At 38.8% G+C, this 18,512-nt stretch overlaps 2 protein-coding genes across 2 annotated transcripts; one reads left to right on the forward strand and one right to left on the reverse strand.

The window, feature by feature from the left end:
• Positions 1-1,066: 1,066 nt before the first annotated feature.
• LOC125593043 (WUSCHEL-related homeobox 2-like) lies at positions 1,067-2,795 on the reverse strand. Its single transcript, XM_048768960.1, has 2 exons — positions 2,495-2,795; positions 1,067-1,967 (listed from the first exon to the last, which is right to left on the reverse strand). The coding sequence occupies exons 1-2, from the start codon at positions 2,793-2,795 to the stop codon at positions 1,501-1,503; spliced, it is 768 nt and encodes a 255-aa protein (XP_048624917.1). The 3' UTR covers positions 1,067-1,500.
• A 1,464-nt stretch (positions 2,796-4,259) lies between these two features.
• Positions 4,260-6,444, forward strand: LOC125593042 (zinc finger BED domain-containing protein DAYSLEEPER-like). The gene is made up of 3 exons (XM_048768959.1): positions 4,260-5,241; positions 5,311-5,392; positions 5,814-6,444. Exons 1-2 carry the CDS (start codon positions 4,260-4,262, stop codon positions 5,388-5,390), a joined length of 1,062 nt encoding a protein of 353 aa, XP_048624916.1. The 3' UTR covers positions 5,391-5,392; positions 5,814-6,444.
• The last annotated feature ends 12,068 nt before the right edge of the window (positions 6,445-18,512 follow it).

An 18,512-nucleotide genomic window follows, 5' to 3' on the forward strand; every position in this document is an offset into this window, starting at 1 on the left:
CTTCCATTCGGATGAAGTTGTCGGATCGCGCGATAGCGTCCTGAAGCGACGTAGTTGGATTTTGGTATAAATCCTCCCGGAATTTAGAACGAACCCACAAAGTGTTTCGCAAGGCGTCAATGGCAATACCGTCTGGAATGTCAATCCTGGAGACTACGGCTTTGAACTTCTCCATGTAGTCGCGAAGACTCTGGTCTTTAGTTTGGTTGAGGTTCCACAAGCTAGAGGCAGTGGCGCTGCGCTTGGTGAACATAATGTAAGTCTTGAGAAAAGCTGCTGATAAGTCGCGGAAACATCCGATCGAGTTCTCCTCCAACTGGGAGAACCAAGTCAGGGCTTGCTCGTGAAGAGTCTCAACGAACATCTGGCAGTAACCTGCGTCCCTTTCGTCGTTAGGGAGTCGAGCTCGCGCCATCGCGATGTTAAAAGCTGTCATATGCTCCACTGGGTCTCCGCCGGGCTTATACTCGGGTAGGCGCAGCTTCTCTATCTTCCCGAGTTGCACGCTAGTCAGCGCGCGAGTAAAAGGAGTACGTGAGGTTGCGGCGAGTACACTCTCTATTTGGGGAGCTGCGCTGGTTACTTGGTGGATCTTTTCGCCCATTTGTTGAAGGCTGAGTTTGAGCTCAGCGAGCTCGCGTATTGTAGTGAGATCTGGACCTGCTGGGAGAGCATCTGCGAGAAGGGCTTCGTTGGGCTCCGAGTCGTCGGAGACATGGTCGGCTCCGGTGGCCGTAGGGTTTGTGTTGAAGAGGCGGCGTCGTATCTGCTGGGAACGGCTCGTCTGTCCGTCAGGAGCTGTGAGCGCCGCGACCAACGCAGCGATTTGGTCGTTGGTTGTCTTTTGGACTTCGTCTTGGCGAGCGAGTCGAGCCATGACGGAGCTCATGAAATCTGAGGTAATGGGTGGCGCGGCTGCAGGAGTAGGGGTCGGTTCCTCGCCCGGAGCGCCGAAGGCGGCGTCGTCTTGAGCCATGTAGATCTAGAACGTTACTTTAGTCGCCCCACGGTGGGCGCCAATTGTTTGTACGAGATTCAGTTGATCGGAATGATGAACTTCAGGATGGGTGACTAAAGACGTTTTTATTAGAATCCGACAAAGGGTTACAAGATTGATGGGAAATAAGGAGACAAGATGTGAGGTCTAAGCAACAAGATCAGAATGATCGTTTAGAAACCCTAGATCTAGCCGCTTAGTGTGTAGGTTGTCCAAAAGTCCTCTGCTCGTTGCCTCTTCCTCCACTCTTATAGCGCCTCTGTTCGTGATGCCCTAATCGCACTTATCCTATGGGCCCTGTCACTAAAGGCCGAGTATGCGGGCCTTGGTATTATTTCGTCTAAGCCGAGTACGACTGATCATCTTAGCCGATTGGCTTAAAGTACTCTAGGGTCGAGCCAACGTCTTTAGCCGCTAAGCCGACTAAACTCAACCGAAATTGTCGGGCTATGGCCTGTTATTTGATGGGCCTTGTGGAGGGATGCAATCCATCTCCTACCATCTTACAACCCGTTTCCACTATTATCGAACCTACTAGAACCACTAGAGAAGAAGTCAATAAACGGCTGCCCTCGTCCGCCATCATCGCCACAATAAGTCACCGGAGAATCATGACGAAGCGAAAAACTGGAATTTCCAACACCAGAGTCATTAGCCGCATCCAGAGGCTGAAGTGGAAAAAGCGGAAGCGTCTTCAGTCCATTGGTATTGACGTTGATGCCCTCGCTAAAATAACCGTGATTATCAAGGGCAAATCGGTCAAATCTGAGTGAACTCGAAGACATTGACATTCTAGCTGTTGTTGTTGTTATGTCTGAAACATGTTTCTTATGATCTGTGGTAGTGCGTTTCTCGTAGCCACCACTTGGAAGCATTACTTTGCTACTGTGAAGATCTTGTCTGTATACACTTCCATGTTGATCATGATGATCTCTTACTTGATGTAAATAGTACGGATTAACGCAGCCCACTTCATAACAACAACAAAAAATATTACAATTAGTAACTTTAAAAACGAAAAAGTACCAAAAATGGAAGAAACACTTCTATATTTCAAAATGTATAATAGTTTGGTTAAATTAACAAGACTTAAGATATACTATATACTTTTTTAAAAAGTATCATTGAAAATATAACGTTAAAAAGTCACCAATTTTATGAAAAAAAATATCACTAAGAAATTGATTAGACAGTATTTATTATAGCTAAAATAATTTTAAAATACAAACATTCTCTAAAACATTATATATTTTGAAAATGAAGGTGTGATTTTGTGCTGAACACATTAAATAAATATAATAAGCCTTTAGACAAAAAAAACAAATACACGTAATATTCAAGAACCCAATTATATAGGTTTAGGTTCTAACTTTTTTTTAAAAATTGTGGTGTGATAAAAAAAGATATGAATAAAAATAAAATGATGTAAATTAAATAAATAAATAAAATAAAATGATGCGGGTATGCAAATAAGAGTAGGGACAAGAAACTACGTGCCGTTTGAGCAAGGAATAGGGTGGAAGAAACGGGAGGTTTTGTGGAGGAGACTATTAAAGGAAGAGATGCGATCCTGTTTCTGCTTTTGGCGTTGTCTAGCCTTATGGTTTTGGAACCAGTAAAAGACGTTTTTACCCTCGATATGGCCGTGTGCTCGAAGCCTACCGGTGATCTGCTGTATCTGATCGGCGCTCGGTGTTCGTATCCCCTGCTTGTAAAGATTCTCAAGCAACGTTATCTGTTCTTTCGTTGGGTTCCAACGAGGACTGCTTCCCGTTCCTGCGCTCCCTTCGTTTTCCATTTATATTTTGACTATTTATTTGAGACAAAATTAGGGGTTTTAAGGGGAGTTTCTGCATGTACTTGATGCATGAAAGTCATGGGGGAGGCTCTCATATTTATATAGGAATTTAGTGAGGCTGTGAGGGAGTGGAACATAGTCAAATTAAATGAAGAGAGATAGAGTGAGTGTGTGTGCTGGAGACTCTGAAAACATGGCGTTGAGCGGCTCGAATGCTAAAAAAGAGGCTTACTTTTAACGAGAAGACAAACAGAGAAAAAAAAAACAATTTGGATCTATTCAGTTTTTTATGTAAAATCAATCATTAGCTTAAAGATTGAAAATATTGCCAATTACTGTATTTTACTGTGAGTACGGGCTAATAGAAAGAGATAGCTCAGTACTTGCCATTGTCAAATTGACATAACTATAACTTAACTCTTTTCCCCACGTGAAATTTGATATAAGGTGGATATACTTGTTGGATTATGTGATTTTATTATTAGCCCTTTTTCTTTACTCTTTCTGGGGATTACGGATGTTTTTTTCGAAAGTGTTTTAATTAGGGATAGCCCTATTGAGTCTTGGAAATGAAAGAAACAGTAAGGATAAATACGAACGTAAATATAATAGGGCGGCAAAAGATAGCTGGTTGGGTTGTGTTGTGTTCTTTGTAGGTCATGAGTAGGCTATATGTAGGGATGTTGTGTAGGGCTGAGGTATTAAGGGTTGGCCCAGCCCATAGATAAAAACTAAAAACCCTAACCCTAATTAATTGTTCTAAAGCATTTCGGGCCAATTTAGGGTCGGGCTGAAATAAGTATGGGTTTAAATCGGGTTAGGCCCTATTACATTAATAAAAAATAAATCCATGTTTTATGTTGAAACGACGTTGTTTTGTGATATCTTCTTCTCCAATTCAGCAGATACGACGATCTCTTCTTCCTCGAAATCGTCGACGATCTCTTCTTCCTCAAACTTAGACGTCTCTCTCTGCCAGTCTCTCTCTCTCGCTTGTCTCTATCTCCGCTTCTCTCTCTCTCTCTCCGCCTGTCTCTTTCCGCCTCTCTCTCCGCCAGCCTCTCCGCCTCTATCTCTCGAACTAGAGCAAACCCAGGTTAGCCCTTACAATCAATCTGGGTTTGGTTTAGATTTCGAACAAGAGGAAAGTTATGTTCTGGGTTTTTGAAGAATTACTTGCTTGTGTTTGAAATTCATAGATTTATCTTAGATTGCTTCTTATAGTGTTTGAGTCACTGGTATATATATCGTGTGAGAATGTTTCATAGTGTTTAAGCCTTTTCTCTGTTTCAGCTTGACTCTAGAATCTGACTTGTGATTGTGGGAAAGAATTTTTTTATTATTCCCAGATAGCCAAGGTTTTTGTTATGCGGTTTCTTGGTTCTTGTCTTTGTCTTCAGTAATACTTTCAGCTTGTGAACTAATCTTGTCTTGTTTTTGTACTGAGTTTCAGCTACTGATACTATGGATCTCCCATCACTTGAAACACTTGCTGCTATGGATGCTGAAAACGAGTACATAGAGGTGCAGTCGAAAGGTGAAGAAGAATCTCATGAGCAAACACTAAGTGTCACTCAGCCATTTAAACCGGTACGTAAAAGACGTAGGGCTAAGTGTTGGGTAGATTTTACTCATCTAGGACTAGAGGATGATGGAAAAGTAAGAGCTAGATGTAATCATTGTGGTTTTAAGTTCGTAGTAGAGAAAAACCATGGAACATCTACACTAAACCGCCATTCAACCAAATGCCCTGCTAAGCCTAGGCCTGATGCTCCTAAATATGATCACAAAGCGGATAGAGAGAAGATGTCTGAGATAATTATATATCATGACTTACCTTTTAAGTACGTTGAATACGAAAAAGTAAGGGAAAGAGATAGATTTCTTAACCCTGATGTTCAGCATATCTGTAGACAAACTGCAGCAGCAGATGTCTACAAGAGATATGAGATAGAAAAAGCTAAGTTGATAGAGGTTTTGGTGAAACACAAGGGTCGAGTGTGTTTTACAGCAAATTTGTGGACAGCCCGAAGTGTTGTGATGGGATATATATGTATTACTGCGCATTTCATTGATGAGAATTGGAGGTTGAATAATAAAATTCTAGCATTTTGTAATCTGAAACCTCCTCATAGTGGTGAAGAGATAGCTAAGGCAGTTTATGATTGCTTAAAGGGGTGGGGACTGGAGAAGAAAGTATTTACTATCACACTGGATAATGCTAAAGCTAATGATAGTATGCTAAATATTCTAAAGCATCGATATGGCGATCTTGCTTCAATGGCATCTGATTTACTGAGCATACCCATCACCACTGTTGCAGCTGAGTCAGCTTTCAGTGTTGGAGGAAGAGTCTTGAGTCCTTTCAGAAATCGAATTCTTCCCAAAAATGTGCAAGCACTAATTGCCACTCGAAATTGGTTAAGAGGATTTGAAGAGTTTGAAGGTAAAAATTTCATTATTAACTTACAGATTTTTTTATGTTCTTTATCTAACTTATATTCATTAACTGCAGGAGATATTGAAGATTACTTCAATGGTGAAGATGATGAATCTGCAAAAAGTAGTTCAGAAGTTAGAAACTCTAGCACATGAAGGTAAAGCTTTCCAGCAAAACCCATTGTTGATTATGTTATGTTTGCTATTTGTTAATGTGTCCTGTTCTTGAGTGATCTAGTGTGTGCTTGCTTCTGGTTTTGTGATCTAGTGTCTTTATACCTGCTTGAAAATGTGTGTGCTTGCTTCTTCTCACCTGAGAAAATGTATAGATTCTTAGCTTCTTAATGCTGTATTTTGATGGATCCGGAGAGTATTAGTTCCAGACGTGTCTGTATTAGTTCCATAGTCTCGGTCCGGTTAAGCATATACAAGACTTTGCATCTGTTACCAGAGAGATGTCTCTTGTTTGCCTGGTTCTAGTTTTGTTGATCAATTCAATTCAGCTATGGTGGAATCTAGTTTGGGTTTGTAACTTGTCATATGCTTTGTTTGATATAGATTCTTCTTTGGCCAATACAGATCAATAAAGTCAAGAATGTAGAGACTAGAGAGTAAAGCTGGTTGCTGCAGTCTTCAACGAGCAAAGAATACGTGAAAGACCTTGTTTATTTAGGAATCACTAAAATAAATAATGACTTGAAACTTGTTTAGTGTTTTGGTTTGTTTCAAACTTTAAAACATGTTTTGTGACAAATGACAATCAATAATATGAAATTTCTTACTATTTATATGGCTCAAAGCTTTGATTTAACTTTATTTGATCTAACTTTTATATGATAATTACTATAATCAGAAACTAGTTTATTTGATATGTATTAGTATATAAAATATATAATTTTGTAAGAGATTACAGTAAAATGTGTTTACATAAAAAAAAAAAATTAAAGGGCTCAAAAAGGGTTAGGAAGGGTTCAACCCTAATACAAATAATATGATGGGTTCTAAAAGGGTTAGGGCTCACTTTGGGTTGAGCTTAAACTAAATAGAGTTGGGTTGGGTTGGGCAACCCAATACAACATCCCTAGCTATATGCATCTAGTTTCCTTCGGAAATTGACATATCTTGTTTTATATCATAATTTAAATCAAGTATTATTTATATTTATAACACGACAACTCTTTTTTTTTGGTAAATACTCTCTCTGAATTTAAATATAAGATGTTTAAGGTTATACACACATATTAAGAAACAATAAATATACTATTTTAATTGTTATTTTTTTGTTATATCAATAAAATTTCAACACTCGTAATTTTAATTTTCAATTTATGTTTCACTACAAGAAAACGTGCCCATAACAACGAAAATTTACGACGAAAATATTTCTTCGTTAATTTACATGGTGTTTACAACTCAGTTACGAGGAATCCAACTTTCGTCTTAAACGCCATGTAAATTTACGACGAATAGTGTTCATCATAAAATCCATGTAAGTTTACGACGAATGTACGTGGAATGAGAAATACGTCGTAATCATTACATCGACATTACAACGAAACATGTTACCGTTATATTTAGGTGAAAACGTGTATTCAATGTGCTTTAACTTACCTAATTTCCTCGTAAAGTCGTTGTAAATATTATGTTAAAACCATGTAAAATCCATGTAAAATATTCCTTGTAAAATCGTTGTTATATTTCAACTACCCAACTCGAAAATTTCTCTATATATATGTCATTTCCCACAACTCTCTTCCTCACAACACACAAACGGAAAAAAAAAATCCGAAAAAATCAGAAAAAAAAAGATTTCAAAAAAAAATCTAAGAAAAAAATGGCCGGTGGCGGTAGTATTTACGAGTTACGGAGTTGGATGTATTTGCACAAAGATTCCGACGGGAGGGTGACGAACGCATTTCTGAGCGGGCTAGAGACATTCATGCACCAGGCGGGCTGTACACCGATCACACAGGAAAGCGGTAAGATGTTCTGCCCCTTTCGGAAATGCAAGAATTCAAAATTTGCACGTAGTGAAACTGTATGGAAGCATTTAGTAAACAGAGGATTTACACCACAGTACTACATTTGGTATCAACATGGAGAGGGTTATGGGGGAAATGAAGCTAGTAGTAGTAATAATAATTTTGAGGATGGTCATCATAGTGAAGAACCAAATCATTTGCATAATGAATATAATTATCATCAAGATCATGAGCAGATGGTAGATCATGATAGGGTTCAAGATATGATTAGTGATGCATTTTTAGAAACAACTACAACAATAGCTGATGGAACTGGAAATGTAGAAGAACCTAATTTGGATGCAAAAAGGTTTTATGAAATGCTAGATGCTGCAAATCAACCAATCTACACTGGTTGTAGAGAAGGTCTCTCTAAATTGTCTCTAGCAGCTAGGATGATGAATATTAAAACGGATCATAATTTACCTGAGAATTGCATGGATGCATGGGCGGAGTTGTTTAAAGAGTATTTGCCAGAAGACAACGTGTCTGCTGAATCTTATTATGAGATTCAGAAATTGGTTTATAGTCTTGGGTTGCCTTCGGAGATGATTGATGTTTGCATCGACAACTGCATGATCTACTGGAAAGAAGATGACAAGTTAGAAGAGTGTCGATTCTGCAAAAAACCACGATTCAAACCGCAAGGCCGTGGGAGGAATAGGGTACCGTACCAAAGGATGTGGTACCTACCAATTACAGACAGATTGAAAAGATTATATCAATCTGAGAGGACTGCTGCGTCGATGAGGTGGCATGCGGAACATGTCCAGAGAGATGGTGAGGTTGCACATCCATCAGACGCAAGAGCGTGGAAACATTTCAACAAGGTACACGCAGATTTTGCTACAAATATTCGGAATGTCTATCTTGGGTTATGCACCGATGGATTTAGTCCATTTGGAATGTCTGGTAGACAATATTCTTTGTGGCCAGTCATTCTTACGCCGTACAATTTACCGCCGGATATGTGCATGGAACAAGAATTTCTATTTTTGACCATATTAATCCCTGGGCCGAAGCATCCAAAACGGTCTCTTGATGTTTTTCTTCAACCGTTGATAGAAGAGCTAAAGCAATTGTGGTCAGAAGGGGTGAGGACGTACGATTGTTCCTTGAAAAACAATTTTACGATGCGAGCAGTTCTGCTGTGGACGATAAGTGATTTCCCTGCTTATGGGATGTTGTCTGGCTGGACAACACATGGAAGATTATCTTGTCCATATTGTCTTGGATCGACGGATGCTTTTCAACTGAAGAATGGTAGGAAGAGTTGTTGGTTTGATTGTCATCGTCGCTTTCTTCCACTTGCCCATCCGTACAGAAGAAATAAGACATTGTTTCGGCACAAAAAAATTGTCAGAGACGGTCCTCCTCCATATCTCACCGGCCAGCAGATCGAAGCAGACATTGATTATTACGGAGCTCAGGAAACAGTTAAAGTTGGAGGAAATTGGCATGTTCCTGGAAATATGTCTGATGGGTATGGTGTGTCTCACAATTGGCATAAGAAGAGTATATTTTGGGAGCTACCCTATTGGAAGGATCTTCTCTTACGCCACAATCTGGATGTCATGCATATTGAGAAGAACTTTTTTGAGAACATCATGAATACATTACTTAACGTCCCTGGGAAGACAAAAAATAACAAAAAGTCAATGATGGATTTACCTGATATTTGCTCAAGAAGTGAGTTACATATCAAGAGCAATGGAAACGTTTATGTTCCCATCTTCCGATTGTCATCAGAAGCCAAAACAACCTTGTTTGACTGGGTTGCATCAGAAGTTAAGTTTCCTGATGGTTATGTTTCAAATCTGTCAAGATGTGTTGAACGAGGTCAAAAGTTCTCCGGAATGAAGAATCATGATTGTCATGTGTTTATGCAACGACTACTTCCATTTGCTTTTGCCGAGCTCCTTCCAGCAAATGTCCATGAAGCACTTGCAGGTAATTATAATTTTATAATATATATACATATGTTATGAAATGTTATTAATTTGATTACTTTTGCAATATACAGCCATCGGCGCTTTTTTCAGAGATCTTAGCACACGTACGTTCAAGGAAGAAGTCATCGAACAACTTCATCATAACATTCCGATCATATTGTGCAACCTGGAGAAGATATTTCCTCCTTCATTTTTTGACGTCATGGAGCATCTAGTTGTCCACCTACCGTATGAAGCATTGCTTCGTGGACCTGTTCACAACGGATGGATGTATCCGTATGAGCGACAGATGAAACATTTGAAGGGGAAAGCAAGAAATCTTGCAAAGGTGGAAGGTTCAATAGTTGCGGGGAGTTTGACAGCCGAAACATCTAACTTCACATCATACTACTTTGCTCCAACTGTTCGTACGAGAAAAAGAGTTCCTAGAAGATATGATGATGGTGGAGTACCGACATCATATCCAATTGATGGTGTTCCTGACATTTTCTGCGAAATTGCACGGTTTGGTGGTAAAACGAAAGAAGTATGGTGGTCATGTGAAGAGGATAAACATAGTGCCCACACTTATATTCTGCTCAACTGCGAGGATGCAGTGACCCGTTACTTTGAAAGGTAAATATTTTTGTGAATGTTAATTATATGAATTGAAGTTAATTATGTATGACTTGATTATTTGTTTAATTTGCAGCATGTTTGTATCTCAAGTTGAAGAAGCAATACCAGGAATATCTGCAACTGATGTGGACACACGTAAAGATAAGCACTTTGTCAAGTGGTTAAAATCACAGGTACGTAATATATCTCATACATTGATTAATTAAGTAAGTGTTTTGATACTTCAATATTAATTAAGAATAACTGCTTTTTGCAGGTTGATTATGACGATCCTTATTATCCCGTATGGTTTCACGAATTGGTTCAAGGTCCAGTTGCAAAGGTCACCACATCACCTATGTATTTCACACGAGGATTTACCTTTCACACATACGAGTATGGGAGACATCGGGCAACGAGTAACTACGGAATATGTGTGAAAGGTGAAACAGACTTTTACGGGATCTTGCAGGAGATTATTGAAGTGGAATTTCCGGGGTTATTGAAGCTAAAATGCGTCCTCTTCAAATGTGAATGGTTCGATCCTGTTGTGAACCGAGGGATTCGGTATAACAAATTTGGTGTTGTGGATGTCAATTTTGGGAGAAGATACAACAAATTTGAGCCTTTCATTTTAGCTTCACAAGCCGAGCAAGTTAGCTTCCTTCCTTATCCTCGGCTTCGAACTTTCGGGATAAACTGGTTAGCTGCTATCAAAATTACACCTCGTGGACGCATTGTCGCTGGAGAAGAACCGCCCTTGCAAGAAGAAGACGCTATCAATGAAGTTGAGGTACCAAAACAACCAACTGATGAAATCCTTTTGATCGACCCGCAAAACTTTCAATATGAAGATATTCCCGAAGATGCGACAGATGAAGCACGTGAAGACGAGTTCGAGAGAAGCGAACGATGATGATTGTAATGATAGTGATGAGAACGAAAACGATTTAGAGTGATGTAATATTGATGAGAACGAAAACGATTTAGAGTGATGTAATATATGTAACAAATGTTGTATTTCTCTATTGTAACGTATGTTTAAAGAAATATTGTTTTTTTACCATCTTAATGTATGTGTAACAAATGTTGTTTTATATAATATGTATTTCTTTAGTTTTAAAAAAATTATTTGGAGTTTTAGGGTTTTAGAGTTTAAGTTGGAGAAAGAGCACGAAGTAGTAGAGAAGAGATATGATGTTAGATGATATGTGACTTTGGGGTTTAGGGATTTCATTCTCGGTGTTTAGGGTTAAGCGTTGTAAAATCATCGTAAATGGTTATCTATTCCACGTAATTTCGTCGTAAATGGAAAAACGCGGGCCTGGTAACTTCGTCGTAAACGCGGGCCTAGTAAATTCGTCGTAAACCGACGTTTCGACGTAATTTCGTCGTAAATCGAAAAACGCGGGCCTGGTAACTTCGTCGTACATGAAAAAACGCGGGCCTGGTAACTTCGTCATAATATTACGTCGCGTTTACGACGAATCCTTTTCTATATATTGAGACGCCGAGACGAGGCTTCCTCGTTCATTCCTCTCAAACTCCTCTCCTCTCCCTCTAAGGTACACTCTCTTTCCTCCTTTTTATTTTTATTTTTTAAGTTAGTTTAGGTTATTAATTAGTTAGGTTATTAGTTTTTGGTGATTAGTTAGATAATTAGTTTAGGTGATTAGTTAGATGACGAAATACTATAGTTTAGGTGATTAGTTAGGTAACAAAATAATTTTTTAATTATGTCGTCATAATTGATTAAATTTATTTAAATTTTTTTTAGATGGCTCCTAGAAGGAAACCAGCAGCACCTACTTATGCCCAGTTGTTTGGCGATGGTTCCGGTACATCTTCTTCCGGTCCATCGTCTTCTGATGCAGTTCCAGACTCTCAGACTTCTCAGAGAGTTTTTTCGAGTCCTCCTCTTCCACCGCAGATGCCTCCACCTCCTACTCCAGCGGCTGCACCTCAGCCTGTCCCAGAAGGTGCAGTTTATCCGGATTTGCGTGTGCCTTCATATGCTCCCTTCGCGAGATATACGGTGGATGATTTGCTTGCCCAGCCTGGACGGGAGGGTTTGGATGTTCTAGACCCCGATAGACCCCGAGGAACTTATTGGTAAGTTATTAATTTTTATTACATTAAAATTTAATTAATTTTTATTTTCTAACGGTTAAATTTTTTTTTTTCAGGTTTGGGGCTAACAACCGTGTTAGCCGGAGCGTTTCGGCGACGATTAAGGGTTACTACGACGGGGCATACCCGAACTGGAGCAAGACACCAAATCACGTTAAGATCACGTGGTTTAAATGTTTTGCGGTAAGATTTTTAAATTTAATTAAATTTTCTCTTTTAAATATATATATATTTTTAATATTTATTATTAATTGTAATTTTTTCAAAATTTTTATGTTTCAGCAAAAGTGGCATTGGTCTTTGGGAATCACCGAGAGGGTGAAGGCGGAATTCGTTGCAAAGGCAAAGATACGCCTCTGCAACACAGTCTCTGATTGGAAGGACAAGTGGGAGATCTACGGGTATGAGGGAAAGCCCACTGAGCTCACGACGGATGTGTGGGATGGCCACATCGCCCATTGGGAGTACCCCTCTTCGATCAAAAAGGCCAATTCGTGCTCGGCTTCTCGAAGGACGAAGGATAAAGATGGTCATTTGCCCATGCGACACAAAACCGGACAAAAACCTCATGCAGGAGTCCGTCTAGAAGCTGTAAGTTTTGTTTTAAATATATATTTTAAAATATTCAATTAATATAATTTATAATATTTAATTTAATTTTTTTTTTGTAGTTCGAGAAGACGGGAGTCTTACCTTCTCTGTCTGACCTATTCAAGATGACTCACGCCACATCCGACGGAGTTTTTGTGGATCTTGCATCTGAGAAACTCTTCCAAACAGTGGCTGGTCAGATTGAAGAACGGGAGACGCAACTAACCCAGGAGTCTCCCGATGGATTACCAGTCACATTGTCCACCGAAGAGGTCGACAGAATCTTCGAAGAGGTACAACTTAAAATTTTTGTTTACATTATTTTAAATATTTTAACATAATTAACTATATTAATATATGTTTTGATTTTATAGGTGGCTCCTAAAAAGAAGGGACGGATAGTCGGTATAGGTTCTTTTAACGAAGTTGCAAGGGCAACTTCGTCATACACTTCGAGACGGGATGAAGAGACTGCTCAGATGAAGGCTCAAATGGATAGTCAGCAGGTTCGTTTAGACTCTCTTGAGGATTTGCTAGACGTGATGGCCGTGGGAAACCCGGTTATGCAGAGAATGTTGAGTGAGAGACGAGCCGCTCTTGGAATGCCACCACGAGATCCCCAAGAGTCTGATCCAACCCGTCAGCAGTCGAGCAACCCCACCAACTACTTCGAGAATATGTAGTTTTATTTTATTTTTTTGTTTGTATTATGAATTTAAATATAATTGTATGACTTTTTAAAATATGTTTTTCAATTTCATATTTCGTTTTAAAATTGAAATTATTTTAAATTCTGAATATTAAATATAAATTAAAATTTATTATATACTAATTAATAATAATATAATAAGAAACGATGTAAACTCCTCGTAAACATTACATGGAGTTTACATCGAATGTTTACGAGGGTTTTACATCGAAATTTTTACGAGTGATTTACAACGAAAGTATTTACGTGTGCTTTACATCGAAATAATTACGTGGGCTTTACGACGAAAGCTTACGTGTCGTTTACGACGAATCCTTTCCCTGCGCTTTACGAGGAATATATTTCGTCGTAAACGTAAAGAGTCGTTTACGACGAAACCTCCGTTACGACGGACGTTTAACAACGAAACGTCTTTCGACGTTAATTCGTCGTAACACCCCGTTTACGACGAATTTACAACGAATACTGCCATAGTAAAAAATATGTTTTCTTGTAGTGTTTAAATTTTAAAAATAAATGCATTAATTATATTTCAAAACATCATACATTTGTATACGAGATAAAAATATAGAACATCTTACATTCGTATCCGGAGGGAGTATAACACGGCAATTTGAAGTTCAGTCGCTTGGCTCTTCGATTTTTTAACAACCAATTTTTGTTTTCAGGAAGTTCGAGCAAAGAAACAAAATCTTAATCACATTTAGTAAACCGTCAGAAAAGCTAGAAAACTCTAGTGGTCTTATGGTCTTAGTTGTTTTGCGTCGTGATGTCGATCTTACTTTGCTTAGTATAGAAGGTGATCAAGAGTCAAGACGACATGGGGAGTTCAAATATGGACCCGTCTTTTTATTTTCAAAGGGAGTATTATTGATATATGCAAGTGATAAGACCAAGGCATGTGTTTAGCTGTTTGTATTAATACTTGTTCATGTATATCTGGGTCATAACATTATGATATTGACAAATATATACTTAGAAGACATTTATATAACACATTGTTATAAGTTATAACAGTATTATTATAAATTCAATGTTCATAAATACAACATAAATCAATGTTTTTGATAATTATGTAATGATTCTGTAAACTTATTTAAATATTAATCTAATTGTCTAGCCAGTTAAAAACTTAAATAAATAACTGAATAGAAAACAATGATTTTTTGTTTGACAACAAACATTTACAGATTCATGTTGACTCTGTAAACCAAAGTGGTAACTTTACAATCCATGTGTACGACAAAAGACGGTTGGTTTCAAGCACTGCGTGCTAAGCTATCCGCTTTGAGGTTCGCCGTCCGAGGAACATGAATGATATCTGAGTTGAGGAAACTTTTTCTGAGAAGCTTAATGTCTTCCAGGTAGCTTTCAAATGCTGGCCATTCTTCAGATTCCGAAACCATCTTCACCAATTGAGAACAATCCGTAGCAAACGTAACCTGAAACTGTCTTAAATTCTTCATACATTCCATTGCCCATATTAATGTTTCCATCTCCGAATGGAGAGGGGAGAGACATGCCCGTACATTCCTTGCCCCTAGCAAACTATCAAAACCCGGGAGAGTACTACACCAGTCTTGCCCTGAAAATAGGTCCTTATCCTTCTATGAACCGTCTGTAAAACACCATCTTCCTACATTTGCCCGAGTGGGTCTGGTTTGTGCTTCTTGTATCAAACTCTGATTCCTTAATACATGCGCTTCAGCCCATAGTGTAGATTCCAGCTCCGCTAATTTGAGAGTGTCCCTAGGATCAGTATCAATGTTGCTAAACACTTTGTTATTCCGACTTTTCCAGATATACCATATTATCCATGCAAACTGATGATCCTCCATCTTAGGGTTAACTCTCCAAAAGAGATGGTCCATATTAGCAAAAAAAAGAGCTTATAGGAAAGAGATTCGGATTCAATGGTATCTTTGATAGCGCCCACACTTGTCGTGCTGGGGGACATTCAAAGAAAACATGGTTAATTGATTCCTACCTGAAAGTAATTGCCACAAGAAATGCTTTATCTTTGGACGACACCTTATTTTCCAGCAATAGGCTTTAAGTATATCCATTGTTGGTCCATAAAATTTCGGTGGTTTTTCTTTGTCTGAATAGACTCGTTCCACTTGATACACAGATTGTACAGTATATTTCCCGTTGTTAGTGAACTGCCAACCATTCCTATCTACCATCTGATTCCTATTTAAAGAAATACTTTCAATAATTTTGACATCATCAGGGTCCACCAAAGTCCTAATTACCGATGAATTCCATGTTCGGAATTCCCAATTAATGAGAGAATCCACTGTAAGATCCGGGTAACAGTGAAGAGGGTTTTTGTTTGCTGGTCTCGGGCGGGTGGATGGGATCCAGGGGTCATTCCACACAGAAATAGTTGACCATGTTCCCACCCTTTTAATTAGTCCTTTACAAACCAGAGATCTAGCAGAGATAATACTCCTCCAGCCATATGACGGGGAGTATGATCGGATCAGTTCCATGGGTGAAGCATTCCTGAAGTACCGTCCTTTGAAAACTCAAGAAAAAAGAGTATTCGGCTTCTCGATCAGCCGCCACAATTGTTTTCCAAGCATTGTCGTATTAAAGTCAGTAAGGTCTTTAAACCCTAATCCGCCATTATCTTTAGGAACACATAATTTGTCCCATGATTTCCAATGCATGTCTCTTGTACTTCCACCTGGACTCCACCAAAACTGAGCTACTGCGCTCGTCAGCTTCTTAACCATAGCTTTTGGTAACCGATAAACAGACATCACATGGTTTGGTAAAGCTGTAACCACCAATTTTATAATCACCTCTTTTCCCCCTTTAGTAAAAAAAAATCTAAAATTCCATCTATTAACTCTGTTATTTAGCCTCTCTTGCACAAAACCAAACACTTGTACCTTAGATCCTCCAAGACTTTCCGACAACCCCAAATAAGATCTCATTCCTCCTAAGTTCTGAATTCCCAAAGCATCCCTCAATTCTTGACGACTAGATTCTTCAATTTTGTGGCTAAATTGAATTGAGGATTTCTGAAAATTAATTTGTTGTCCTGAGACAATTTCATATTCTTTTAGAATCCTGAGAATGGTTTGACACTCTTCTTTCTTTGCCCGGCAAAAGAAGAGACTATCATCCGCAAACAACAGATGAGATATTGCCGGACAAGCTCTTGCTACCTTCATACCCGTTAATTTTTTCAGCCTCTCTGCCTTCTTTATATTCACTATTAAGGCATCAGTACACATAATAAATAGATAAGGAGATAAAGGATCCCCTTGACGTAACCCACGCTGAGGAATTATCAAGCCTCTTGGCTGACCATTAAGAAGTACTCTATATTGAACCGAAGATATACACTCCCGCATCAGTCTGATCCAACGAGGGTCAAAACCCATTTTGTGGAGAAGAGCCTGAGTAAAATTTCATTTTATCCGGTCATATGCTTTACTCATATCTGTTTTAATCGCCATAAACTTATTTTGACAAGATTTGTTATCTCTCAGGCCATGGAACATTTCCTACACAATAAGAATATTATCCGAAATTAACCTTCCTGCCACAAAAGCCGATTGTGTTTCCGATATTAGTCGTGGGAGGTAAATTTTCAGTCTTTGACACAAGACTTTTGAAATAATCTTGTAGCCAACATTACACAGACTTATCGGCCTTAAATCCATCATCCTAGTGGGTCTTTCCGTCTTCGGAATCATACAAATGTTGGTTATATTTAACCGTGGATCCAGATCACCTGAGACCAGAAAATTATTCACCATTTCGACCACATCATTCTTAATAATATGCCAGGAGTGCTGGAAGAAAAGAGCTGTCATACCATCCGGACCTGGTGCTTTCTCAGGATGCATCATAAATAGAGCTTGTCGAACCTCTTCCTCAGTTGCTATTCTCAGTAGCAATTGATTCATTTGAGGTAAAATGGAAGGTACAACCTCCTCCAGAAAACCATCAAACTCCGTCAGAGTAGTAGTCCTAAACAGTCCATCAAATAATCGACCGCCACTTTTTCAACCCCAGTCTCGTCTGTAATCCAGTTGCCCACGTCATCATGAAGTCCCACTATTTTAATACGAACCCGGCGTTGCTTCGTTAGTGCATGATAGAACTTAGTATTAAGATCTCCTGATGAATACCACATATTCCTACTTTTCTGATGCCAATATTCCTCCTCATCCTTATAAGCCCCCTGAAGTTTCCTATAAACCTCAAGAATATCTTCTTGTGATCTTTTATTATCCGTTTGTACTTCTTCTAACACATGTTGAAGATCTTTAATTTTGTCCTTCCCATAAGGTGGATTATCTTTCCGCCATGAAGATATCTCATGCCTGCAATTACTAATTTTTGTAACAAAATCCTCAGCTTGTCCTCCCTGGTTTCCTGTCCATCCTGACATAATTGAATCCCTAAGACCCTCTTGACCAATCCACCGTTTATCGAACCTAAATTGTCCCCTTTTTCTTCTTTGTATTTTATCATCCAGAAAGGCCACTACGGGTCGATGGTCTGATCCCACCAACCTCAAATATTCCGTATAAGAACATGGGAATAGCATATGCCACTCCTCATTTGCCAGAGCTCGATCCAGTCTACATCTTACCGTCACCACTCCTTTTCCTTTACCTCTTCGTCCTTGCCATGACATAGTATTTCCACGGGCAGGAAATTCTAATAATCCACTATTTCGTATCATATTGTTGAAAGATATGAAAGATGTCGCACATCTCACAGCACCCCCATCATTTTGATGATTCCATGTAATCTCATTTAAGTCTCCTATAATAAACCAAGGTTCCGATCTCGACAAACCATACCTGGTCAATCTCTCCCAAACCTGATCTCTTAATTTTTGAACCGGTTCTCCATAGACAAAGGTGAGAAAAACTTGTTTTCCATTGGCCACCGCTTCAATATCTATCATTCTATTACTAGAATATAGAATTTTAACTTGATATTCATTATTATAAAAAAGCGCCACCCCCCCCCCCCCCCCCCCCCCCCACTCCTCCCAGAAGGATCCACAATGACCATACTATCATAACCAAAGTGAGATTGATATTTTTGTACAAAATCAAAATCATGTTTCGTCTCTGATAAGAATAGGAAGTCCGGTCTATGTTGATGCCATATCTCCTGAAGATAACTTATGTTCCAATGACTCCCGATTCCTTTACAATTCCAACTTAATATTTTTATATTAAAGCGGGGAAATTGCTCCTTCTAGCATAAGAATTCGGATTTAAAGAGACCCAAAAAATTC

This window comes from Brassica napus, chromosome C9, assembly GCF_020379485.1.
Source record: "Brassica napus cultivar Da-Ae chromosome C9, Da-Ae, whole genome shotgun sequence".
NCBI classification, from domain to species: Eukaryota; Viridiplantae; Streptophyta; class Magnoliopsida; order Brassicales; family Brassicaceae; genus Brassica; species Brassica napus.

What these genes read in the sequence shown, in the direction of transcription:
- LOC125593043 (XM_048768960.1), bottom strand. Translation starts at nt 2,795, where the DNA reads ATGGAAAACGAAGGGAGCGCAGGAACGGGAAGCAGTCCTCGTTGGAAC. An exon ending in CCCTATTCCTTGCTCAAACG is followed by an intron (nt 1,968 to 2,494) that starts GCACGTAGTTTC and finishes GTTGTTATGAAG; the next exon opens with TGGGCTGCGTTAATCCGTAC.
- LOC125593042 (XM_048768959.1), top strand. Translation starts at nt 4,260, where the DNA reads ATGGATCTCCCATCACTTGAAACACTTGCTGCTATGGATGCTGAAAAC. An exon ending in AGGATTTGAAGAGTTTGAAG is followed by an intron (nt 5,242 to 5,310) that starts GTAAAAATTTCA and finishes CATTAACTGCAG; the next exon opens with GAGATATTGAAGATTACTTC.